Genomic DNA, 20,874 nt, shown 5'->3' on the forward strand with positions numbered 1-20,874 from the left:
CCATCTTGCTTCGGGTTTCTCTTCTCCACAACACAAAGGGGTTCTACCTAGTGGAAGAATGCTACTGCTAACCACTTAAAGTAATTGCTATGGATTCTGCGTTTGTTGGCTCCTCCAATGGGGATGATGTCTTGCCCCCCACAGCTCCTGTTGCTCCTACTGATGTTTTGTGGTGTCGTCTCTGGAGGCCCTCACTTTCACTTCTCATGTTTTGCAACCCTCCCCTGCTACTACTGTTTTGTCACAACCTGTTGTTGTTGATGTTCTCCAACCCCCTGCGGCCCTCTTCCAGCCTTTTGTTATCACCTATGTTGTTGACCCTGTAGGGGGCCTTCCGACGGATCTTAGCATTGCCTGGTTTGTGGTTGCTCGTAGGCGTAAGGAGAAATCTTCTCCCCTACCCCATACCCCCCCTCGTGGGGGTTTGGGTGGCATGTCCCCCCCTTGAGTGGGGTTGTTCCCTGGTTGGTTAGGTTCCTGTGTTTGTTCCTCTCCACCTTTGGGCTATGATTCTCTTCCAGCATCATCTCTCTTGATGTTGCTTTTTGCAAGGGTCAGCACCCTAGTTAACGCTGTTTTTTTTAATAAAAAACACACCTATCTTAAAAAATATCTACATGAAAGACACATTTTTGTTAGAGTTAAATCACAAACCCATTCAAAAATAGACACTTATTCTATTTAAGTCACAAATCCACTCAAAATTAGATAATTCAAAATGATATCTTCCAATAATTTTACATAGATTTTCCAAAGATAGATATGCTAGTCATCATAGTGGTCTTTGTCATTGCATGTGCTAAAATATATTTATAGACCAAGCTGATTACTAGTACCAACCCATGTACTTCACAGTAATTTATTAACATATGTTCCATTGAATGCTTGAATGCCATGGCCTTCAACATTCCCCTATTACTCCTATACTGTGAGGAAACAAATCATCAACCATGTATTCAAGAATAACTTCCCGTTCACATGTTTAGAAGGTAGGGAAGTGTCATATGTCCGATTAAGTAGGAATCATGTATAGCTGTTAATGATGGAAAAGGAAGTTAAGTATAAGCATGAGTTGCATGCATATTTACGGTGGAAATATTAAAAAATTACCACCTAACAAAAACTTTATAATACTTTCTCCCACGTCTTGCTAATAAGCTACTCAATCTGTGCTTCCCCATTTTTTTGCATCGTGACAGCATTACTAGCGTCTTTGAACGGTCCTTGTTCTCGGCTCTTAGCATTCTTCAAGGACATCTACATCTTCAATTGGGTATCCACTTTCATCATCGTTATCTTAACTCCAATCGGATGTATAACATTCTATGTTTTCTATGCTCTCTGGGCAATCAGGCTTTAAAATATGTTTTTGAACCAACATCAATTCATAACATTCTGGCTCAGTTTCTTATTTGTTCACAATCAAATTATGGAGAAGTATGGTTTCCTTCAAATTACAAGAGAAAATACTAGATAATTTTTGAAAAAGAAGAAATTTTATTGTTCAGCACAAATCAAGATATCTCCATTTAACCCACAATTAACTTCCAATCATCACGTTACACGTTTTATTCAAAGCTGAAATGTAAGCAAGAATTTCTTCTGTTTCCAAATGGATTTCTACAAAAAGCTAGGTTGCAATCATGAAACTGCTCGACAGAAACAGTTACATGGCACTGAGAGACATCAATCTGCCCAAGAGTAGTAGTGATGCTAATACACAAAATCAGGATGAAAATCCCACAGTAAAGCTATCAAATTATACCCAGCATCATATTACAATTCAAATATCTCTCAAATTTTTTAAAAGGTACATTCTATACAGGCTAGGCAGTACAATACAAAATTTTCATAGCAACTTCCATCTGAAAGATGCCTGGAAATTCGCAAAACAATTAGATTTGCCTGAAAGTCAAGTTTAGTCTTCCTCGGCACAACCTTGTCTTTTGTAAAAGGGATTTAGGAAAGGTGTTAGGCTTCACAACAGATATGCCATGGAAAACATGTCGAGATTCACCCCCAAAGATTAAAACATCTCCAGATTCCAATATAATCTTTTCAGCCTTCTCTGGGTCTCTTTCTGTTCCATAAAGAAACTCTGCCGCATCACCAACAGAAAATGATACTACGGGTAGCCCTTTCTGGAGGCTGCTGCTACTTTCATCCTTGTCCTGTATATGCAATTAGACATTTCATTATAGCATTCATACAACTGATAAGAAGGTATACTGCATACTTTATTAAAATTTCCATTTACCTGATGTAGCCCTAATCTTCCACTTTCTTTGTAGAAATTTACTATGCACACATCAGGTTTCATGAATGGCAATACATTTTGTACATCCTCCTCTTTTAATTTGCTGTGATTTTTTATTTCATCATGAGCAGACCGAATAGCTTTCCGAACCAAGGGTATAAAATCCGAAGGAAGAGATGGTGGTTTTTCATTATCATAGGAACGCACATCTTCATAAGATCTGGATTCTGGGTCCCAGTTCTTACCGAGGCACATCATCCACAAATGCATTTTGCTTCCTTCTTCATAAGCAGGTTGATAGAATCCTCCCTTGTCAACACCAAGTTGTTGACATATTTTAACTATTTCAATCTGAAAGTAGAAAGCCAAATAAAAATTATGAACCCAATTTTGGTTAGAAAAACAGAGCGCTCACGACACAGTACTGTACCTTAAAAGACCATATAGAAAATGTTACTTACTAGCGATGGGTCATAGAAAGTATGGTATCATCTTGTGATTTGATCTCAAAATCCGTATGGTGAAGCTCATAATAATTTACTTTAAGGTATTTAAATAATAAATATCCATATTTCTATAACATGACGACTCTAATGAAGATTAAAATCTAGTTTGTTTTGAGATGCTCCATGTACAGATGACCAAAGTAAGAGACTGGGACTTGAAAAAAGTAAAACAAGTCAAAATAGCTAATCTTCAATGTGAGAAGTAACTTCAACAAATCATCTAAAACTAAAACTGAGAAGAATTAATACCAATGGAGAGTGAGGTAAACCTAAACTATAGAAATCAATAAAATCATAAGCTTTATAATGAGAAAGAAAAATGAAAAAAGAAAGCATTGTGGTGAGAAGAAATTCCAACAGCTGCAAGATAAGGAAGACAACCGAAAACATGCATTTATTCTACTTCAGAATCTAGAGCAGAAGAACCAATGCTGAAAATTCACAAATTTGTTGAGAAAATGGCTTGTCTAAAAAAGCGCAACTGATCTTGGTATTCAGACTCTGAAGATACCATAGATGAGAATGAACTGAGCCCACTTAGATAGTTATGGCCCTATCCCAGCTGGTCACCCAACTTTCTTATCCAAATAGAGTCTAACTTTTATGATTTTAGAACTCAAATGCTACCTAAGTGCAGTAATGAGAAGTATAACTAGTCATATTTTCTAAAAAAATGTATTGTAAACTAAACAAAGATAAAATAAAAGACAATACATGATGAGCACACGCAAGATAAAGAATAAGTGTTCCTCAAACAATGTGCCATAAAACATTGACCTTTTCTGAATTCTTTTTACTAAGAACCCCAAGCATTACCAATAACACTGAGAAAATGAACTCAAGCGAGAAAACATATAACCAAGATTAAAATGAAAAATAAACTAACGTTAGGAACAGCTTGCAATGTCAAATGAATCAGGATAGCCTTGAAACTTGAAATGGAACTTCTAAATTGTTTGGAAATGACACCTTAAAAAATGCAGCAACTCAATTAGATAGTTGTATTTGCAATTGCATCGTACCTGCATAAATAAAATAGTCTACATTGACAAATTATAGACTAACAGCTGAATCAACTGGCTCACCTGATCATTTTCATTGAGCCATTTCTTCAACAACACCATGCCTGGCCTCAAAATCTGGGGCCCTTTACAATTTTCACTATTCTGCTTCTTTACTTTAGTTTGGGCATATAAGGAAAGGGATAGTTCAGTAAGCCCTTCTCCCTGACTTGCTGCATCATTATTGGGTAAGCAGATATCAAAAACATCTCTTCCTTTCCGAAGGGGAAGGCTAGGGACACGAAATAATGGATCATCATGCTGTACCCTTCCACTTCTGACCTTCATGCTTTCTGGCATTCTTCTATCCTCCATACGACCATTGTGTTTTGCAGGCTTCTCAGTGGAAACATAAACTGGGATTTCCTGAATACTTGGGTTTGCCTTTATGCGGGAAGTTTGGACAATTCTTTTATTTGCAGAATGGGTATCTGAGGATTGCTGCCTATTTGGATCTTCCCTTAAGCCAATGATTTGAACAGCTTCTTTTTTCGCAGAATGGAGACCTGAGTCACTTTGCTGGATAGCATCTTCAGTGGTAAAATCAACCTGTGTAGATAATTCTATCATTATCGGTAAGAATGTGAAGATATTTTGCACATTAGATTCTGTTTTTATACAGATAATGTACCAAAAAATTAAAATCATGCACTTGCTGTCCATATTTTAAATTGGACTTGTACTAATACAACAAAACTAGCACTCAATGTTGAAACTTGAAAGACAAACTTCTGGACAAATCAGAGGTTTACTAAGGCTTTTCTGATCACATTTATTCTTAACCTCATTTTTTTACTCTACTTTATTCCTTTTCAAAATTGTTCCATGTACACACACGCATATATGACCAATATAGTCCACTAGGGTTGATCATACAATTAGAAAATAAAGCATGGAGAAGTAAACAAAAAGCTATAAGCCAGAAGCAAAACTACAAGGTTTTGACTCCACCTTTCTAACCATTCCTTGCTAAGGAGATTGGTCGACAATCTACATCAAATTCATTCTGGTTCTAATGAAGGATCACGGAGTGTGATCCAAAATGTTGATGTTAAAAATAACTACAGTTAAATCGGATAAAACCAGAAGCAACATTTTTCACTTTCATGGATTGTGGAAATATCATTTCTCTTATTTCTTGTTTATCAATTAGTTCATACATAAAAGCTTAGATGAAGCTCAGATACACCACAAATTCCTCACAGAATGCCTGCTGATCTGTTTTAACTTCATAAGTAATCAAAATCTAGAATAATCTAAATCCCCTTGTAGGGAAAACAATCCTGGACCACAGTGAAAACACTGATCATAGCTATCCGCCAGAAATTTCTCCAGGGACTGCTACCTTCTGCTGTGGGGCATTTTCCAGCATCACAAAAACAATTCAAGGATAACAGATTCAGTTCACAAATATCATTTAAGGAAACTAAAACTGTATCACATTAATGAGAAACATTCTGTTGGTTGGAAATGTTCCCCATCAAAATTATAAATTCAAAAAATATTAGAACTGCTAAAAAACAAACATAATGATATGTAAGCCTTAGATTATCACAAAAGCATTTTGGCAGCCACCATTTGATTTCATTTTTCAGCAACACCCAGAAAAAGATTTTAGCAGTAGCTAATAAGCATAGACGAGTTTTAGGCAATAATCAGCAAGGAAACAAAAAATATTAGAAGCAGCAGCAGAGATCTTTTTTGAAGAAATAGTTAAGAGGCTTTTTTATTTTCTAATACCAGAGAGTGAGTGTGTTTTTTGCAGCATCTGAGGAACAAACCAAAAGGAAAAAGAGAAAAACTCTGAATGAAAAAACTTAATAACTAGTTGTATTCCAAAGAGATGGACACATATAGATGGCACTCACAAAGCACAATAGAGCACTATTCCTCTTAGGAGTCTGCTTTAGGAAGATGAAGCATCATGAGTGGGATGCCCAAGTGTGGATGATGGAACATATTCCATTTGTAGCCAATGACGTCATCGGGAAATTTAGGAGCACTTGGGGAGTTAGCTATGTGCTAGGCCCCCATGTGAAGACCATGTTAAATTAATTATTTAATTACTGTCTATTGGCTGTTGGCTGTCCTCAAGGGGGGGCATACGGGTTTGGAGGTGGTATTTGCCTCTTGTTTTGAAAAACTATAGTAGTTTTCTCACACCAAATCTTCTATAAATTGGTGCCTTTGGTTAGTGTTGATGTGTTTTTATGCACATTCAAACACATCAATAAAATGCTCAAAAGTATCTTATCCTCTCTTGAACAAAGTTACTCAAATGTTGAAGATTAGCTTAAGGATCACTTGAGATCACTCCAAGGTTCTGGTGTGTTGGGTCACGACATGTGGATAAGCTCATTGGTTTGATGTGATTACGCTGGGATCACAAAGGGACTTACATTGAATTGTTGAATGCTTCAATCGCTGGAACTTGATCATTCGATGTTGCAATCTAGCAAAAGGAAAGGGTTGAGAGAGTCTATTCTAAGACCTAGAATGTAAGAAAATAGGTGAATGATTAGATGGAATCCTAGTGGGCAAGGTCTCACCATCAACTTGAACAACTTGACACAAGCTCAGTGCAACCTTCTAAGGGATAATTCAAAGATGCTCAAATCATTATCATCTAACATTGATCACCATTCAAGTTAATGCATAAACAATGAACGCATAACAATTTGAAGTTAGGCTCATATCATTCCAATTGACCACGCAAGGCACGCTTACAATCAGTAAGAGGCTAGTGGTATGGACTAAACGGATTCCACACAATTCTTCCATTCAATCAAATCAACAAGAAAGTAAATTGAGAAGTAAAGACCATGCAAGTTGTTGAAGTAACAAATCAAATTCACCATAACTTCAATGAAATCAATTGCTCTTTACAACAAGGTTTGACAACAAACTTTGCCTTCTCCTAATCTAACTTCTATTCTAATCTAGCTAACATCTTAGCTCTATTCACTATTCACTACTCTATTTGCTAACTATTAACCTTTACAAATGAGAGATTTGAGCCTTTTATAGTGCTCTCAATACAATTCAATGGCTCAGATCAATTTGAGATCAATGGCAAAGATTTTACAAAGAAAACCCTAATTAGGGTTTGTTACAACAAACTCTATTTTGGCGAATGAAATAATCACAAGACTTTGGCATGACCAATAGATAATAGGGGTAGGTGCCTCGAAGTTTGTGCCTTCATATGATGACCCTAGTTCATTAAATCGAGACATGCTGGTGTGGAACCTCTTTGATTGGTGGAGGTAGTGACTGGGATGATGACTAGGATACCACTTTAACTTGTACTTGTAGACTTGATTCATCCTCATGAATGAATATCATTATCCAGCTTCAGCGGTGATGATGATGATCTTCTAACTTTGATTGACTCTTCTGAAACTATCCTCTTGAATGCCTCGATCATAGAGGTGCAAGGTATACCCTTAGTTTTGAAGTATTGATGTTGCCTTGGAACGAACTCTTGATGTCACAACTACTTCACTCCTTTAAAGTTCCTTTTTTGTGACTCCCTTCATGTTGTTGGTGTTGTGGATCATGTCCTTATATAAGTGAATGCTTCTTGTGTAATCACCTTCTTGTGCTTGTTTATGAAGTTTTTTTTTGATGTAGCATGATGGGGTAGATCTTGCAATCTCCTTTCTCCTATTCCTTCAAGGTGCTGCTTTGCAATTTGCATCATCCTCCTTTCATATCTGCAAAACAAAACAAGTATGGTATCAAATACTCATGACGTATAGCTTTTACACTCCTTAATATAATCTCTGATTTTTTTATGTGTTGCAAGTCTGATAGGTGGATTTGGAGAGAGTTCATTCTCATGAAGGAGCAATTGAAGTGTTTTTGCTCCTAGAGAGGAGCTCTTGAAGTTCGCTCCAACTTTGATGCACATGAAGTTTGCTCTCACCTTGATGCACATGAAGTGATCTTCAAACTCATCATTTAACTTGCTTTCACTCGTTTTTCTTCATTCTATGAGCTCAACCTTAAAGCTTTTAGTCATTCATTGATGAAAACATGACAAACTGCCTTTAGGAAAGGCCTCTAGGAATTTCGCTCCGAGAGTGGAGCAAATAAAGTTCGCTCTTAAAGGCAAGCACATGAAGTTCTCTCTCCAAGGTCAGCACATGAAGTTCGCTCTCAAAGGCAAGCACATGATGTTCGCTCTCCAAGGTCAGCACATGAAGTTCACTCCAACTGCCTTGCTCATGAAGTTCGCTCCAACTGCCTTGCTCATGAAGTGAATTTCAAACCAAAAATAACCTTTCCTTCAATCACTTCATTGTTCAATCTTTAGGTTTTTCAAACCTTCATTTACAAAAACATGTCAAATTTATCTCATGAAGGCTTAAAAGGGAAATTTGCTCCTATCAAAGAGCACATGAAGTGAAATTTCACTCCAAAGAAGGAGCACTTGAGGTGATCTCAAAATCAAAATTATGCTCATTATCTTCACTCATGATAACTCAAATGTCCTAACTCGCACTCAAACAAGGCTTCTAATGCAAATTCGCTCCAATAGTGATGCTCATGAAGTTCACTCCTAAGGCTATGCACATGAAGTGAATTTTGAATCAAGACTCTAATTCTCCTTTGCTCACTTTCACTCACTCTCTCAACTTTAATACATAATAGCATGCTCAACATGAGGTATGAGGAGGAATTTCGCTCTGAGGGAGAGGCACATGAAGTTCGCTCCACTAGGGGTGCACATGAAGTGAAGTTCAAATCAAAGTGGATGCACATGAAGTTTTCTCCAAAACTCATGCACCCGAAGTGGATTGAAACTTGACACTTAGTGTTTTCTTGCTCATTCTCCTTCATTCCATTCATTCAAGCTTGTCGAAACTAGATTCATGGTGCGTTCTAGGAACAACCTCGCTCTCAACTAAGGGCACTTGAAGTAGCTTGAAAATGTACTCTCAAGTGGTGTCTTATCACTTTATGCCTTAGTTTATGCCTCTAGATGCTATAAGACCTCAAAACTCACCTTGCTTATGATTTCACCTTTAACTTGAGGCAAGAGGAGTGGAATTTGTTATAAGAAAGGGGCACTTCAAGTGAATTTCGCTCCAAAAGAGGAGCATTTGAAGCATCCCTAACTAGCAGTCTCTCATTCATTCTACGTTTGAACTCATGATGAACTTCATTTCCTCTTGTAATCTAGATGTTACTGGAGGCTAACAAACTCACTCATTTCACACCTCACACAAGGCTATCCACCTGACTCCTGGCCTCTTGATCAACTATACCCCTCTAATGCAAAGGCTAATAGCTAAGGACTCAAACACTACCCTGGAAAGCAAAAAAAATGTGGGAATCCCCATTTACAATGGGGCGATGTGTGGATACCTCACAACAGTTAGTAGATAGAGAATCGCTTTTTTGCAAGTTGGAGATGTAACAAAGTGCTGTCAAATTAAAGGCACAAAAGGAGTGATGGAAGTGAATGTATTGTAATCTCATTTTGTAAGAGTTGGTATAGAATGCTCTATACCGTGCAAGGTTGACTAAAGATTGTAGCCAACCAAGATCTAGGCACTTCATGAAAGCACAAAAGAAATTAGCTATGAAATAATAATGCTATTCTATCAAAAGATTGAAATTTTAGATTACAATGGATTGAATTAATTTAGATTACAAAGAGAACCTCTTGGTTATAGAGGCCAAGGTGAACATAGGATAGCATAAGATTACAACACATGTCTTAATCTTGAGACAACTAAAATAATATATATTAATAATAGATACACGATTTTATTGATGATTCCACTACTAACATTTAATGACATTTAAATGTGGCACTTAACTTCAATAATGACACCTCACTGTTACCTTCATTCCTATCAATGTCTCTCTTATTTGCAGAAAATTTTGAAGGAGTTCCAAGGTTATTTTATCAAAGCCCATGGGAGGGTACCCAAACAGTACCAGTGTAGTATATGATTGAATTCCAAGGTTGCAGAAAGAACCCTAAAAGCATTCGCTCAAAATTTTGAACATCAAAAATGGGTTCAGATTTGAAGTTAAGAAATATATATATGAACAAAGTTTTCTATGAGCATATTAAACACAAGATTTTATGAGCTTTGAAATTTACATTAAAAAAGGGATTCTGCATATTGAAAGGATCAGCAAGAAGAGGCTCCAAGAAATATTATAATAAAAGTTTGCAAAAGATTTATAAATCGGTTAAATATGAAAATAAAATGGCAAAACAATAATCAAGTTCTGAATGCAATTTGCACAAAATAAAGCACAAATTTAAATCCCTCAAATGACGCTGCTTATTTTGGCTCAAACAAAAAAATAAGGACAAAGCGCATCAAAAATAAAGGCCAAATACAAGCAGATATACCAGCACATAAAGCTAGACTTTGCAAATCTAAACATTTGAATTTTAAGAGACTGTAATGTATATTTGCAGACACTTCAGGAGAAGGTTAACAGGCAAAAAAGAAGACAGAGAAGAAGAAGAAGAAGAAGAAATATATTCTCTCAGTAGACAATGGATGCTTTTTGTGAGGTTCTCTAAATGGACGTTATTGTTGACTTCTCTACCATTTCTTATGGTTAGAATATTCAAGTTCATATCTAGACGTTATGAGACAATATATTAAAAAAGAGATTGCATTGAAGATGTCATAAATAAAATTTAGTGATATATAAAAAATGACATTGAAATTCAATAAAGACGATTCATTCTCACCTTCATTTAATGTCTCATTTTTGTTGATGCCTCTCCTCTTATTTAATACAAAAAGGGAAAGGAATATTAAATACAGCTAACAATTATTCCATTAAATACATTATCTTGTAGATTGCTCAAGTACACTGTACACATAGCATTTGCAACTTTTTCTACTTTCAATGTGTTTGTCCTAAACAATTCTCCAGTACTCTAATTTACTTGCTTGGTAAAAAAATAAATATGCATTGCCAATGAAAAGAGGCAGGTGAATATAAGACAGGCTTTTAGCAAACTAACCTCTCCAACATCAGCACCCAGCCTAAAAACTGTTCTATTTCTCCTCACACTTTCAGCTTCATCAAGAATTATCTGCTGTTTCTTCCTTTCCAGCCTTTCCTGCCACCGCATAATCATTCATGATTGTGCATCAGATACTCATTTTTATCATGGTAGACATACATTGCAGTGCACATGCAAGAATTCTTAAGTTGTGTGAAAAAATGGCATCCATGACAAGTGCAACAAAACAGTCTGTTGAAAATTTGAAATAATAAAAAAATAAGCATGTGACCACTTCAACTGTAGGAAAGAGGGAAAAGGATAAAACTGGATCTGCTTGATCAACAGTTCCACACTAAATCATTCTGAAACATATGAGAAAAATTGTAGTACAAAACAAAAATTGAAAAAACAAGTATAAGTTTCATTGCTTCAACTAAGACGCTTTAGAAACAACTTAAGTCAAATGCTGTTTACAGCAGATGGTCAACACAGAATATTATGCACACAACTTGGGAACCCAACTTTTCAGAAGAATAAACATGTAAATAGAAGGATGTAATGTTGTACAGTGAAAGAAAGACATAGTAAAACCTTTGAAGATGGTTTCACCTTTTGCTGTTTTCTTACATTTGCAGATCAAGGAATGCATTATAGCGTACAGTCATGTGCTCGTTAGATTATTAATGAAATACTTGATCAGAAAAAAGGATTTTCAAAAGTAAAACTTTATGCGATGCAGTGAAGCTGAGAAAATTAACATATAACTAAATATTTTAAGGTAACAAATAACAATTAACTTTTGTTGAGGTCAAATATTAATATTGAAATACATACCTCAGGGCTCATCCAAGTGTTCTCTTCAATATTAAACAAATCACTTTGATCATCAATAATGGTTGTTTGCAGATTTCCCTGGCGATCCTGTTCCAGAAGTTTATTCTTCAGTATAATTGCTCTGTCTTCAGCTTCTTCTGCAGGACCTCTCAAATGTCTTGATGGGCTACTATGGTGCCAAATTTCACTTCTCCCACAAAACATACAGCGGCCTTCACCTTCCTTTTCACAAACAATCCTACCACATTCAAGGCAATTGTTCACCAACTTGTGCTCCCTAGCTTGACAGTCGCATTTCTCACGCTGCCTTAAGTGTGTAGGATTAATTATTTTAGCAACTCTTTCATCAGTATGCTCCTTTCCACTAACACCATGCTGATTATCTTTTGATACAAAACTAGCATTTTTTAAAGATTGTGTGCCTGGTGTTAACTTTTTTCTAGTTTTACCAGCAACTGGTTTACTTGAAAAAACTTCAGGTTTCTTGTAGGTTTGCATAGGTTTTGGTGTACTCAAAGATACTTCAGGTTTCTTATAGATTTGCATAGGTTCGCCTGGAGAATCATCTTTGTTAGTCTGCTTTCCAAGAGATCGTCTGCGAACATATTCATCAATGACATGCTCTCCATCACCTTGAATAATATTCTGCAGCCAAAAAGCATTTTATAAGAAGTCGCGTAAATGATCTTACAATGATCACACTTTCTTCAAAGCAAATATTAAATCAAAATACAAACATCTACACTGTCACATATCTAACAGGTACATACACAATAATATTGAATATCTACATACTGGATATAGAATAAGAATATAATAAAGGATAGGTGAGAATGAATGAGTAGGGCAAAATGCTATTTATATGTGGGTCAAGGGACACCTTTTATAGGGCATGTTCATCAAGATGATAGTTTTCATCTCTTGGTAGGACACCTTTTAGGCTCAATTAGGTCTATATCATATATATCTAGCAAAACAATGAAACTCAAAGCAACCTTCCCCCCTCCAGCATAAAATAATATAATAATTTTGCCCCAAAGTTCAAACAACACATTGTACTACTCAGGAACCATAGCCATAACAAGTGTGGCAACACAAATATTCTGCTCCAGATGATGATAGACTTACCAATTCTACTTATTGTGCTGCTGGGTAAAAAAAACCAGTTGCATGAAGAAAATTATTGTTAAGAGTGGTAAAATACCTTCTATTTATTATTGTGGAGCTGCAGGAAAATTATTGTTAGAGTGAACTTGCCAAAATGCTTTTTAACTTATCACCCACTATATTTATTTTAGAAGAAAGCGATTTCAGAGGCAGCACCAAAACACTCCCCTCCAAATTCCTTTGAAAATGTCAATAATAAGCACAGATAGATTTTGACAAATAGATAAGGCTTCCAACTAAGAAGAAATAGTAAAATGATCTGAGTGATAAGAGAAAGCCTAATTCCATGCAAAAGGCACTAACATAAAAGTTAGGGGCATTTAAAGATAAATATTAGACTTTGAACAAGAGAACAAGATATTGAAGTAGCATTAAAATAACAAACTTCATCATAGTAAACATGATTTTTCTACAGTCCAAGTAAATGACTTATTTATGCTTATGGAAATAATTGTGAGTATTTTAAGTGATCCATCATTAGGATGAGGAAAAGAGATTAGAAGATTGCAGACCATGCTTAATAAATACTTATTGAAGGCAAGATGAAGTGAAGAAGGGAAGGAAATGAAGAGAGCAAGAGAAACAAAAAGAAAAAAAAAATGAACATTATTTAGTCTTCACCAAGTATCCAATAAACCGGGTTTGCAATCCACTCATCTCTTTTCATCATCGTAATGATGGATCCCTAAATGTGTGTCATGTCCCCTCATTCAGCTCTTAATGAGGTAGACCAAAATGCTCAATTCCTAACTCCCACATTTCCCTTGATCCCATTTTGTGTGTATGTTCTATCGCTTCATCTCCTAGGCATGTACCTAAGACCTCCAACACATAGAAAATCTTCTAAGTTTGTGCATGTTGTCAGAGTTGCATAGTTCCCCTTCCTAGCATGCCTATCCTCCCAAGTCCACTTCTCTCTCTACTCCTATCGAGGTTTCAAACTTCCCCATCCAATCATGCCCTTCACCACTTCCCCATCTTCTACTACAATTGCAGAGTTCCCCTTCCTAGCATATGCCCTGTCCTCCACCTCCATCAGAGTATTGCACTCCTCCCTACCACCATGCCTCCAAGTCATCGCCTGCTTTCACTTCTCCCCTCATTGAAGCTTCAAAGTTTTGCATGCAATGATCCTTGCCACCAAATAGGATTCAGGCACACTGGAGCAATAAATCAATAAAAATTATAAAGTAGATTAAAAAATGCATTAAAAAAATTCATAACACACAATTTTTAACATGGTTCACCCAATGTGGACTACATCTACAGAGAAACAACCATCCACTTTCTTTTATTATCCAACAAAAAAAAATTACAATCTTCCGCAGCATAAACCATTGTGTGTGCTATATCAAAGCACACTCACACTGCCTCCAAACTCTTGACCTTTCACATTCCACAACCACTTATTTATCATGCCTTTGGCAGTTTACAAAGTTGGTTTACATACCAAACTAACAACCGAATCAATTATTAAATAATGGGCAAATTTTACTTCGAGGATGTTGTCCCCTGTAGCTCCCATTGAGGGTGTTGCCCACAAACCCCTACCATGGAATCTGCCCCTGAGCCCCTGCTAAGGGGGATAAGCCCCCAGACCCTGCAAGATGGGCTTTGTGCCCCCTATACTCCCTCATTAATTAATTTGGGGTCAACAAACTACTGTCAAAGTCACCAAAATTTAAGCCCTGCAGCATGATCAATTGCCACATACCAACACTCCGCACAAAATAATTAGCACATTAGGCTCCTTCCCTCCAACATACCTAACCCTTGAACTCGAATTTTCAATTGAAGAAATAAACCATGAGTCAACCCTAACATTTAAACCTCAGTACCCCAGCCACTTTCCATCATTGATCTCTACCTACCACCTTGCACATCAAGCGTGATATCATCATGCAAAGTGATGATGCAACTCCCAATGCAATTCCACCTAGCACTAACATTCAACCCACTACTTTTGAAGCCAAACCACATAGACTTCCGACAAGGCAAGCCACAAGGATGCAAACAATTGCCACTAATGCAATGGATAGAGTTTCAAACCCAAAGGGTCTCCTTGCCATGCTAAGGATAGTTGAAGGTCATAGTGGACCACCTACACTCTTTCCAAGCCTATTTCCACAAAGGGCATCATTTTCACTCAATGCAAAGGGAACCAATGTTCAACAAGTAAAGGAAGCCATTTCCATATATCAGGCCCAAGACGAAAAACACAATGTGATTTCCAACACTCTTCTTGAGGGTCTTAAGATTGCAAAGACAAGATCAAGAGGTTGTCATGAAAACCCACAAACAAACCCTAACCAAAAATCATAGTGGGCACTTCTTCTTCAAGCATCCAAATATGAGGACAAAAACCCACAAGTTTGCAAAGATCAAAGGATGAAACCCTTGTAGAACTCACATTGAAGGACAGAAACACTTCGACTAAAGGAGCTATCTCACCCAAAGGCTGCATTCAAGTTATAATGGCGGTGGTTCTTCAGAACATCAAGTTGGTTTGATTTGCAAATTGCCTTGGGAGTAAACCATTGTATTTCCAATTGTATTACGATTGTGCTGCCAATATTTAGATTATCAGGGCATACTGTTGTGCTTTCTCTTGTGGTACTTCTATGAATGTAACATCGTGATTAAATCTGGTCTGACTAGTCCCTGTATAATATATTCAAGAGAGAAATTTAAATAGTCCAAATATATAGCATTAATATGTGATTGAAAACATTGATGAATAAAAACTCACAAATTTGTTTCCAGAAGCGTAGATTACTGAACTTCTTTATTTGAAAGTTCCTTCTTAAACATGCAAAAGACAACTTGGGATAATAAGAAGAGGACCTTAAGTATAATAAAACATATTTTCTGGAGTTTTTATGCAAATAGCCCATGACTGCCTAAGTCCTTGTACAAGTTGGTAAAATATGCTTTCAAGAGTGATTATGTAATCTAAGTGAAGAACCAATACTGCTTTGGAGTCTCTTTGGCCTAAGTTGGCATCCACACTTTCTTATAAATTTGTTCCCAATATACTGTCTAAGACAGTAATTTTAACATCAATGAAGATTCTGTTTGGTATTTTTCCAAAGATTTTTCAGGGGTTTTTTCTATGGTTTCACTACAGAATTAGTCTTCCAAAATTCTAATTTCTGAATGTCAGCTTCCACTAGTAAATTTAAAGGCAGGATGATATAACTTGCTATTGGAACAAATTTCAAAGAATAAGAAATCTATCCAGAAAAAGTGTCGACTGTCAAAATTTATTAATAAAATACCCATAATCATTCCATATCTACCATGTTTTGAGATGGCATATGATTTGAAATGAACCTAACACCCATGCAGGAGAGTCCTTTTGGCTTGTACTAGAGCAGTTGCACTTAAAGCATCCATAACCTAGGCTGAAAATCAAGCACGTGAGATCCCCTCTTTGTCATGGCATTTAAGTTAATGTAGCTTGGTAGATCTCGCATAGGAGTTTGGTTTTTGACAAATTCTTGGTTGGAAATAGCTGGTTTCTCAGAACTAAGCTCTAATAAAGAACTCTGTAGGAGGATGGCCCACTCTCAGACATATAATTAACAAAATAGTATACCTGGCCTTAAAAGATATTAATACGTGATCCTGCAGTTAACTTTAGTGACTTACTGAAACAAATTGAAACTAAAAATTGTAAAGGCAGTTCACAAATTGTGCACATAACCTTGAAAAAGTCATTTTCACAGAGGGTTTCATTTACCAATTATTTCGCAATTCAAAGAAAAACAGTGATTTTATTAGAGAAACTTGGCAATCCTATAAATTCTGAGTTAGGCATTTGAGCATTTAGTAACAGATAATAACTATAAACCCAAGTGAAAACACAGCATCCAAAGGAAAGCTGTGTTGTCAAAAAACAAAGACAAGTATCCCAAAGAAAACTAAGCATTTTTATATTTTAAATTAGAAAACTGCTGCTCACAGAGAACTAAATCCTATAACCAAATGAACTACAACAATTAGCAAATTTAGAGTTTATCATTGCATCTAGAAAACCTAATATTAAGACTTTGTTATGGAACACTTGATGAAATTTCCACCGATTGCTGAAAATACATTCAAATATTTTGAAAAAGAAAATTACTCGCAGATAACTAAAACCCAGAACAAAAAATACATCTATTTTAAACAAGTTTCGAGCTTAACACATAATCCAGAAGCCCTGAAATCAATATTTTATCTTAAAGACCTACATGACAAAACGACCCAGTCACCCCCAAGAATTCTTGAAAGGTTCTTTGCAAATTTCAAAAAACAAAATATTGCTCAAAAATAACTAAAACCAGAATAAAAATCATCAACACTAATCATGCTCAAAGCTTCGCAAGAAAAGAATAGAAAAGTTGGCAAAACATTTCAGTTCCAAAGATGAGGAATATAATTATCAGGACATGTTCTCGTGATGGAGACTACAGCTCCTTATTTCATTTTACAGGAAAGACCATAAATGCTGTATTCTGGAGCTGCAGGAAATAGAAGAATCTCAACCAAATAATAAGTGGCCTTGTGGGAGCTGCTGAACAAAGCTACAGGGTAAAAAATATTATGTCCTAAAAAACAAAACAGCCACTTTTTCTGCAACAATCACAGGAGGGGAGGGCCTAGAATTTTCCTGCATCTAATAAGCTCATATACAATTGTAAAGTTAAAATTATGTTCACACTTATTTTCTTATAAAACTTCCGGAATTTTCTCCATTACAGTTGGCAAAAAAATTTAAACGCATAACTACCAGGAAATGCAGGGGTGCTGGTAACAGTATGGAGATGGGGATCCCAATCAAATTAGGGTAAGCAAGTAAATGAATAAGGATACGGCTTTACAGCCACCAAACATTGGAGCTTAAACCCACTACACCAATATTTTGCCAAATGGAAATATATTTATATAGTTAAATTTTTAGGTTTTTTGAATTGCATATCGATTGCAAATATCTTGCTCATTCAAGCATCAAATGAGACCAATACAAGCTCCTTACGAACAAACACACTAGAAATCACATATAAAAGACTGAGAGTCACAACTTAAAAGTCCACCTTTTATTTAGAAACCACCTCCATATTAAATGCCAACTATGAGAGACCAAGAGTTACAGCTTAGAATTCCACTTTAGATGTCCCTATTGGAAATTGAACTTGGATCTCACAAAGAAAACCTAATGTATTGACAATTAAGCTCAACCCCTTGGCATGCCGAAGGACTGCTTATCTACATTTCCTGGTGTGTATATAAGATATCCAAATTTTGAAAACTTTGCAGCCAATTAGCAACAATGGCCCGTAAAAATCCGCTGAAGGTAGTCATCGTATCTAGAAACCCTAAAGTAGGCTTTTCGATGACCTTTAAAGTCCTTCAAACAAAGAATTCTAATTCTACATTTCGAGTATTTTAGAATATAAAAACTTTGCCAGCAGATAACGAAAACTTGAAACCAAAAAATATAGTTTTCAAGCCACTTTAAAATTCAGCATTGCATCTAGAAGCCCCCAAAAATAGGGTTCTAGCAAGATTATTGCAAACGTAAAGAATTCTTAATTTCGTATTCAAACATTTAAAAGAAAACACTTTCCTCACAGCCAACAAAAAGCCAGAAACAAAAAGAAAAAGATGCCAAACAAATTTTAAAACTCGGCATTACATCTAGAAACCCTCGAACTTTATCTGGATTTTTGTACAAATGCTTGCGTGAAATTTTTTTGATTAGGTATGCCAATATTTTTAAAAGCAAAAGCTTTGCTCACATACTATTTGAACTCAAAACCAAAATGCCTCAAAATTAAACTCAACAATATAGCTAGGAACCCTAAAATCACAGTTTCACCTGAGATTTTCTAAAAAGGACTTACATGAAGATATTCAGCAGCGTCCGTGACATCAGCACGTTCACAATAATATACTAGACTGTCGGAAACATCAGGATTACAATTGCAGGTCTTCCTGAGAGCTTCGCGCAAATATTCTGCTGTAGGTAATGGCGAATTGGCCATATTATACTGTCAAAAAATCTTTGCTGACTAAACAGAAATATTTTCAGGGGAACAAAACTCTCGAGAGCTGTTCGAAAAAGGTTTGAGATATAAAATCTGTTTTCCTGTTTTCAGGTGAAGGAATAACACAATTCGTATAATCTGATGTCTTGCTTTGCTCTCTCACAGATATATAGTATGGACTCCGTCCGGAGCAGAAACTACACGAAAAGCACATTTTGTATGCTTTTGACACCCTGTTAATAGCCATCAATAATTTCCATCAAACTGCTACCCGCTATCTGAGAAGTTCAAAAGTAAAGGAGTCGGCAGTGGCTAACCCAGTTTAATTTGTTATTATTAATTTTTATTAATTTATTAAATAAACCCATAGTTAATGGAGTAAGCGATTCGAACGCCAAAAGAATAATTTTAAAAAACTAATTTATAAATTATTTTCCACCAGTAATTAAAAATGTTTAATGGGATTCCAAACTACATTTCATATAGAAGTTTGTTAGAGCATGGTTGAAGTCTTTTGGGTTTAACCAGTAATTAAATATGTTTAATGGAATTCTAAATTACATTTCATATAAAAGTTTGTTAGAGAAATGGAAAAATTATAAATTATAATTAGTTAGCATGGTTGAAGTCTTTTAGGTTTATAGATTAGAATGAGTTTGTTTGTGCAAATAGAAAATTGAGGTAGAATAAAGTGATTTGAAGGTGAATTTAATGATTGTTGAAAATGTGAATTTGGTGTTGGGTCATCTTTCTAATGAATATAATCATTTTTTATTTTCATAATAAATGAAATCTTTTAGAGAGTCATGATTTTCTCTAGAGAGGTAGTAAAGTCTTTCATGGATCACATAATGCTCTAGACATTGAAATATAAAATCTTCATGTATAGATTTATTGTTGTACTACAAATGTGCTATTCTCTTAAGATAGTGACTCCATGTGAATCTTATGAAAGTATCCTTGTAATTGACCCAAAGAAAATCTCGAACCAAAAGCAAACCTAATATACTTGGGAGGAATAGTGTCATCTTCTATATGAGAATAGTGCTTCAAGTAGTCATACATTTTTTTTGGCAGTACTTATACATGATATCTAATTCTTAGTGCCTCTATGAATGCCTCATTTCAACATATGAGGAATGTTGTGGAAATGATATTACATGAAAGATAATTGATATAAATACCAATTTCTTGTTAGAACCACATGCATTGGGCATACCAAGTGTTCTTGATCCTTTATTCTTACAACTTCACAAATGGTTGAAGAGTCTTTAACAAATACCTATTATTTTGGTTGTTGCATTTTCTAAACATTTTAACCCATGAAACAATGTTAGTATATGCAAAATTTAGTTGAAATATATAGAGGATGGATATTAAATTGTATGAAGGTGATCTCATGGGGAACTAACTATTTTGCCCATAAGTTTTCACATAGTGCATGGAAGTAAGAACTTTACCAACCCCAACTCAATTGGTACTATGAATTCCAAGTCCTCAAGTGACACAAAAGTTTGAAAGTTATATGGTTTTTTTTTGGCATACTGAAATTGGAGTCGGAAACATTTGAAAGGAACTATGCCTAGATAAAAATTTATTAGTATCAAACAAATGAAAATAATGAAAACAAAAAAAAAATAGTTCCTATATCAACCCAATACAATAAGCAATATAGAGGGTAAATCTACACAATAAATAATGGAGAAAAACAAATGACACAAGCTATACCTTAGGAAAACCCTTTTGAAAAATGAAACCTCTAAAGTGCACTCAATGTATTGTAAATAACAAAAATAGTTACAATATACACAACAATATTAGTGCTCTATTAGGATAACGATGGGATATTTAATGATGTATATCATGGAGTTAGTCTACCAACATAACCCCTATAATATACAAGTGCATCCTCGAAAACCACCAACCCAATAGTTACAATAGACACAACAATATTAGTGCTCTATTAGGATAAAGATGGGATCTTCATTGATTTATATCATGGAGTTAGTCTAGCAACATAACC

The 20,874-nt window shown here is 35.6% G+C and overlaps 1 protein-coding gene across 1 annotated transcript; it reads right to left on the minus strand.

Annotated features, from left to right (window-relative positions):
- Positions 1–1,729: 1,729 nt before the first annotated feature.
- LOC131049384 (uncharacterized) lies at positions 1,730–19,140 on the minus strand. Its single transcript, XM_057983430.2, has 6 exons — positions 18,708–19,140; positions 11,653–12,297; positions 10,834–10,932; positions 3,849–4,373; positions 2,258–2,608; positions 1,730–2,171 (listed from the first exon to the last, which is right to left on the minus strand). Exons 1-6 carry the CDS (start codon positions 18,846–18,848, stop codon positions 1,896–1,898), a joined length of 2,037 nt encoding a protein of 678 aa, XP_057839413.1. The 5' UTR covers positions 18,849–19,140; the 3' UTR covers positions 1,730–1,895.
- Between the last annotated feature and the right edge of the window lie 1,734 nt (positions 19,141–20,874).

The sequence above is a fragment of the Cryptomeria japonica genome, chromosome 3 (genome assembly GCF_030272615.1).
Source record: "Cryptomeria japonica chromosome 3, Sugi_1.0, whole genome shotgun sequence".
NCBI lineage: Eukaryota > Viridiplantae > Streptophyta > Pinopsida > Cupressales > Cupressaceae > Cryptomeria > Cryptomeria japonica.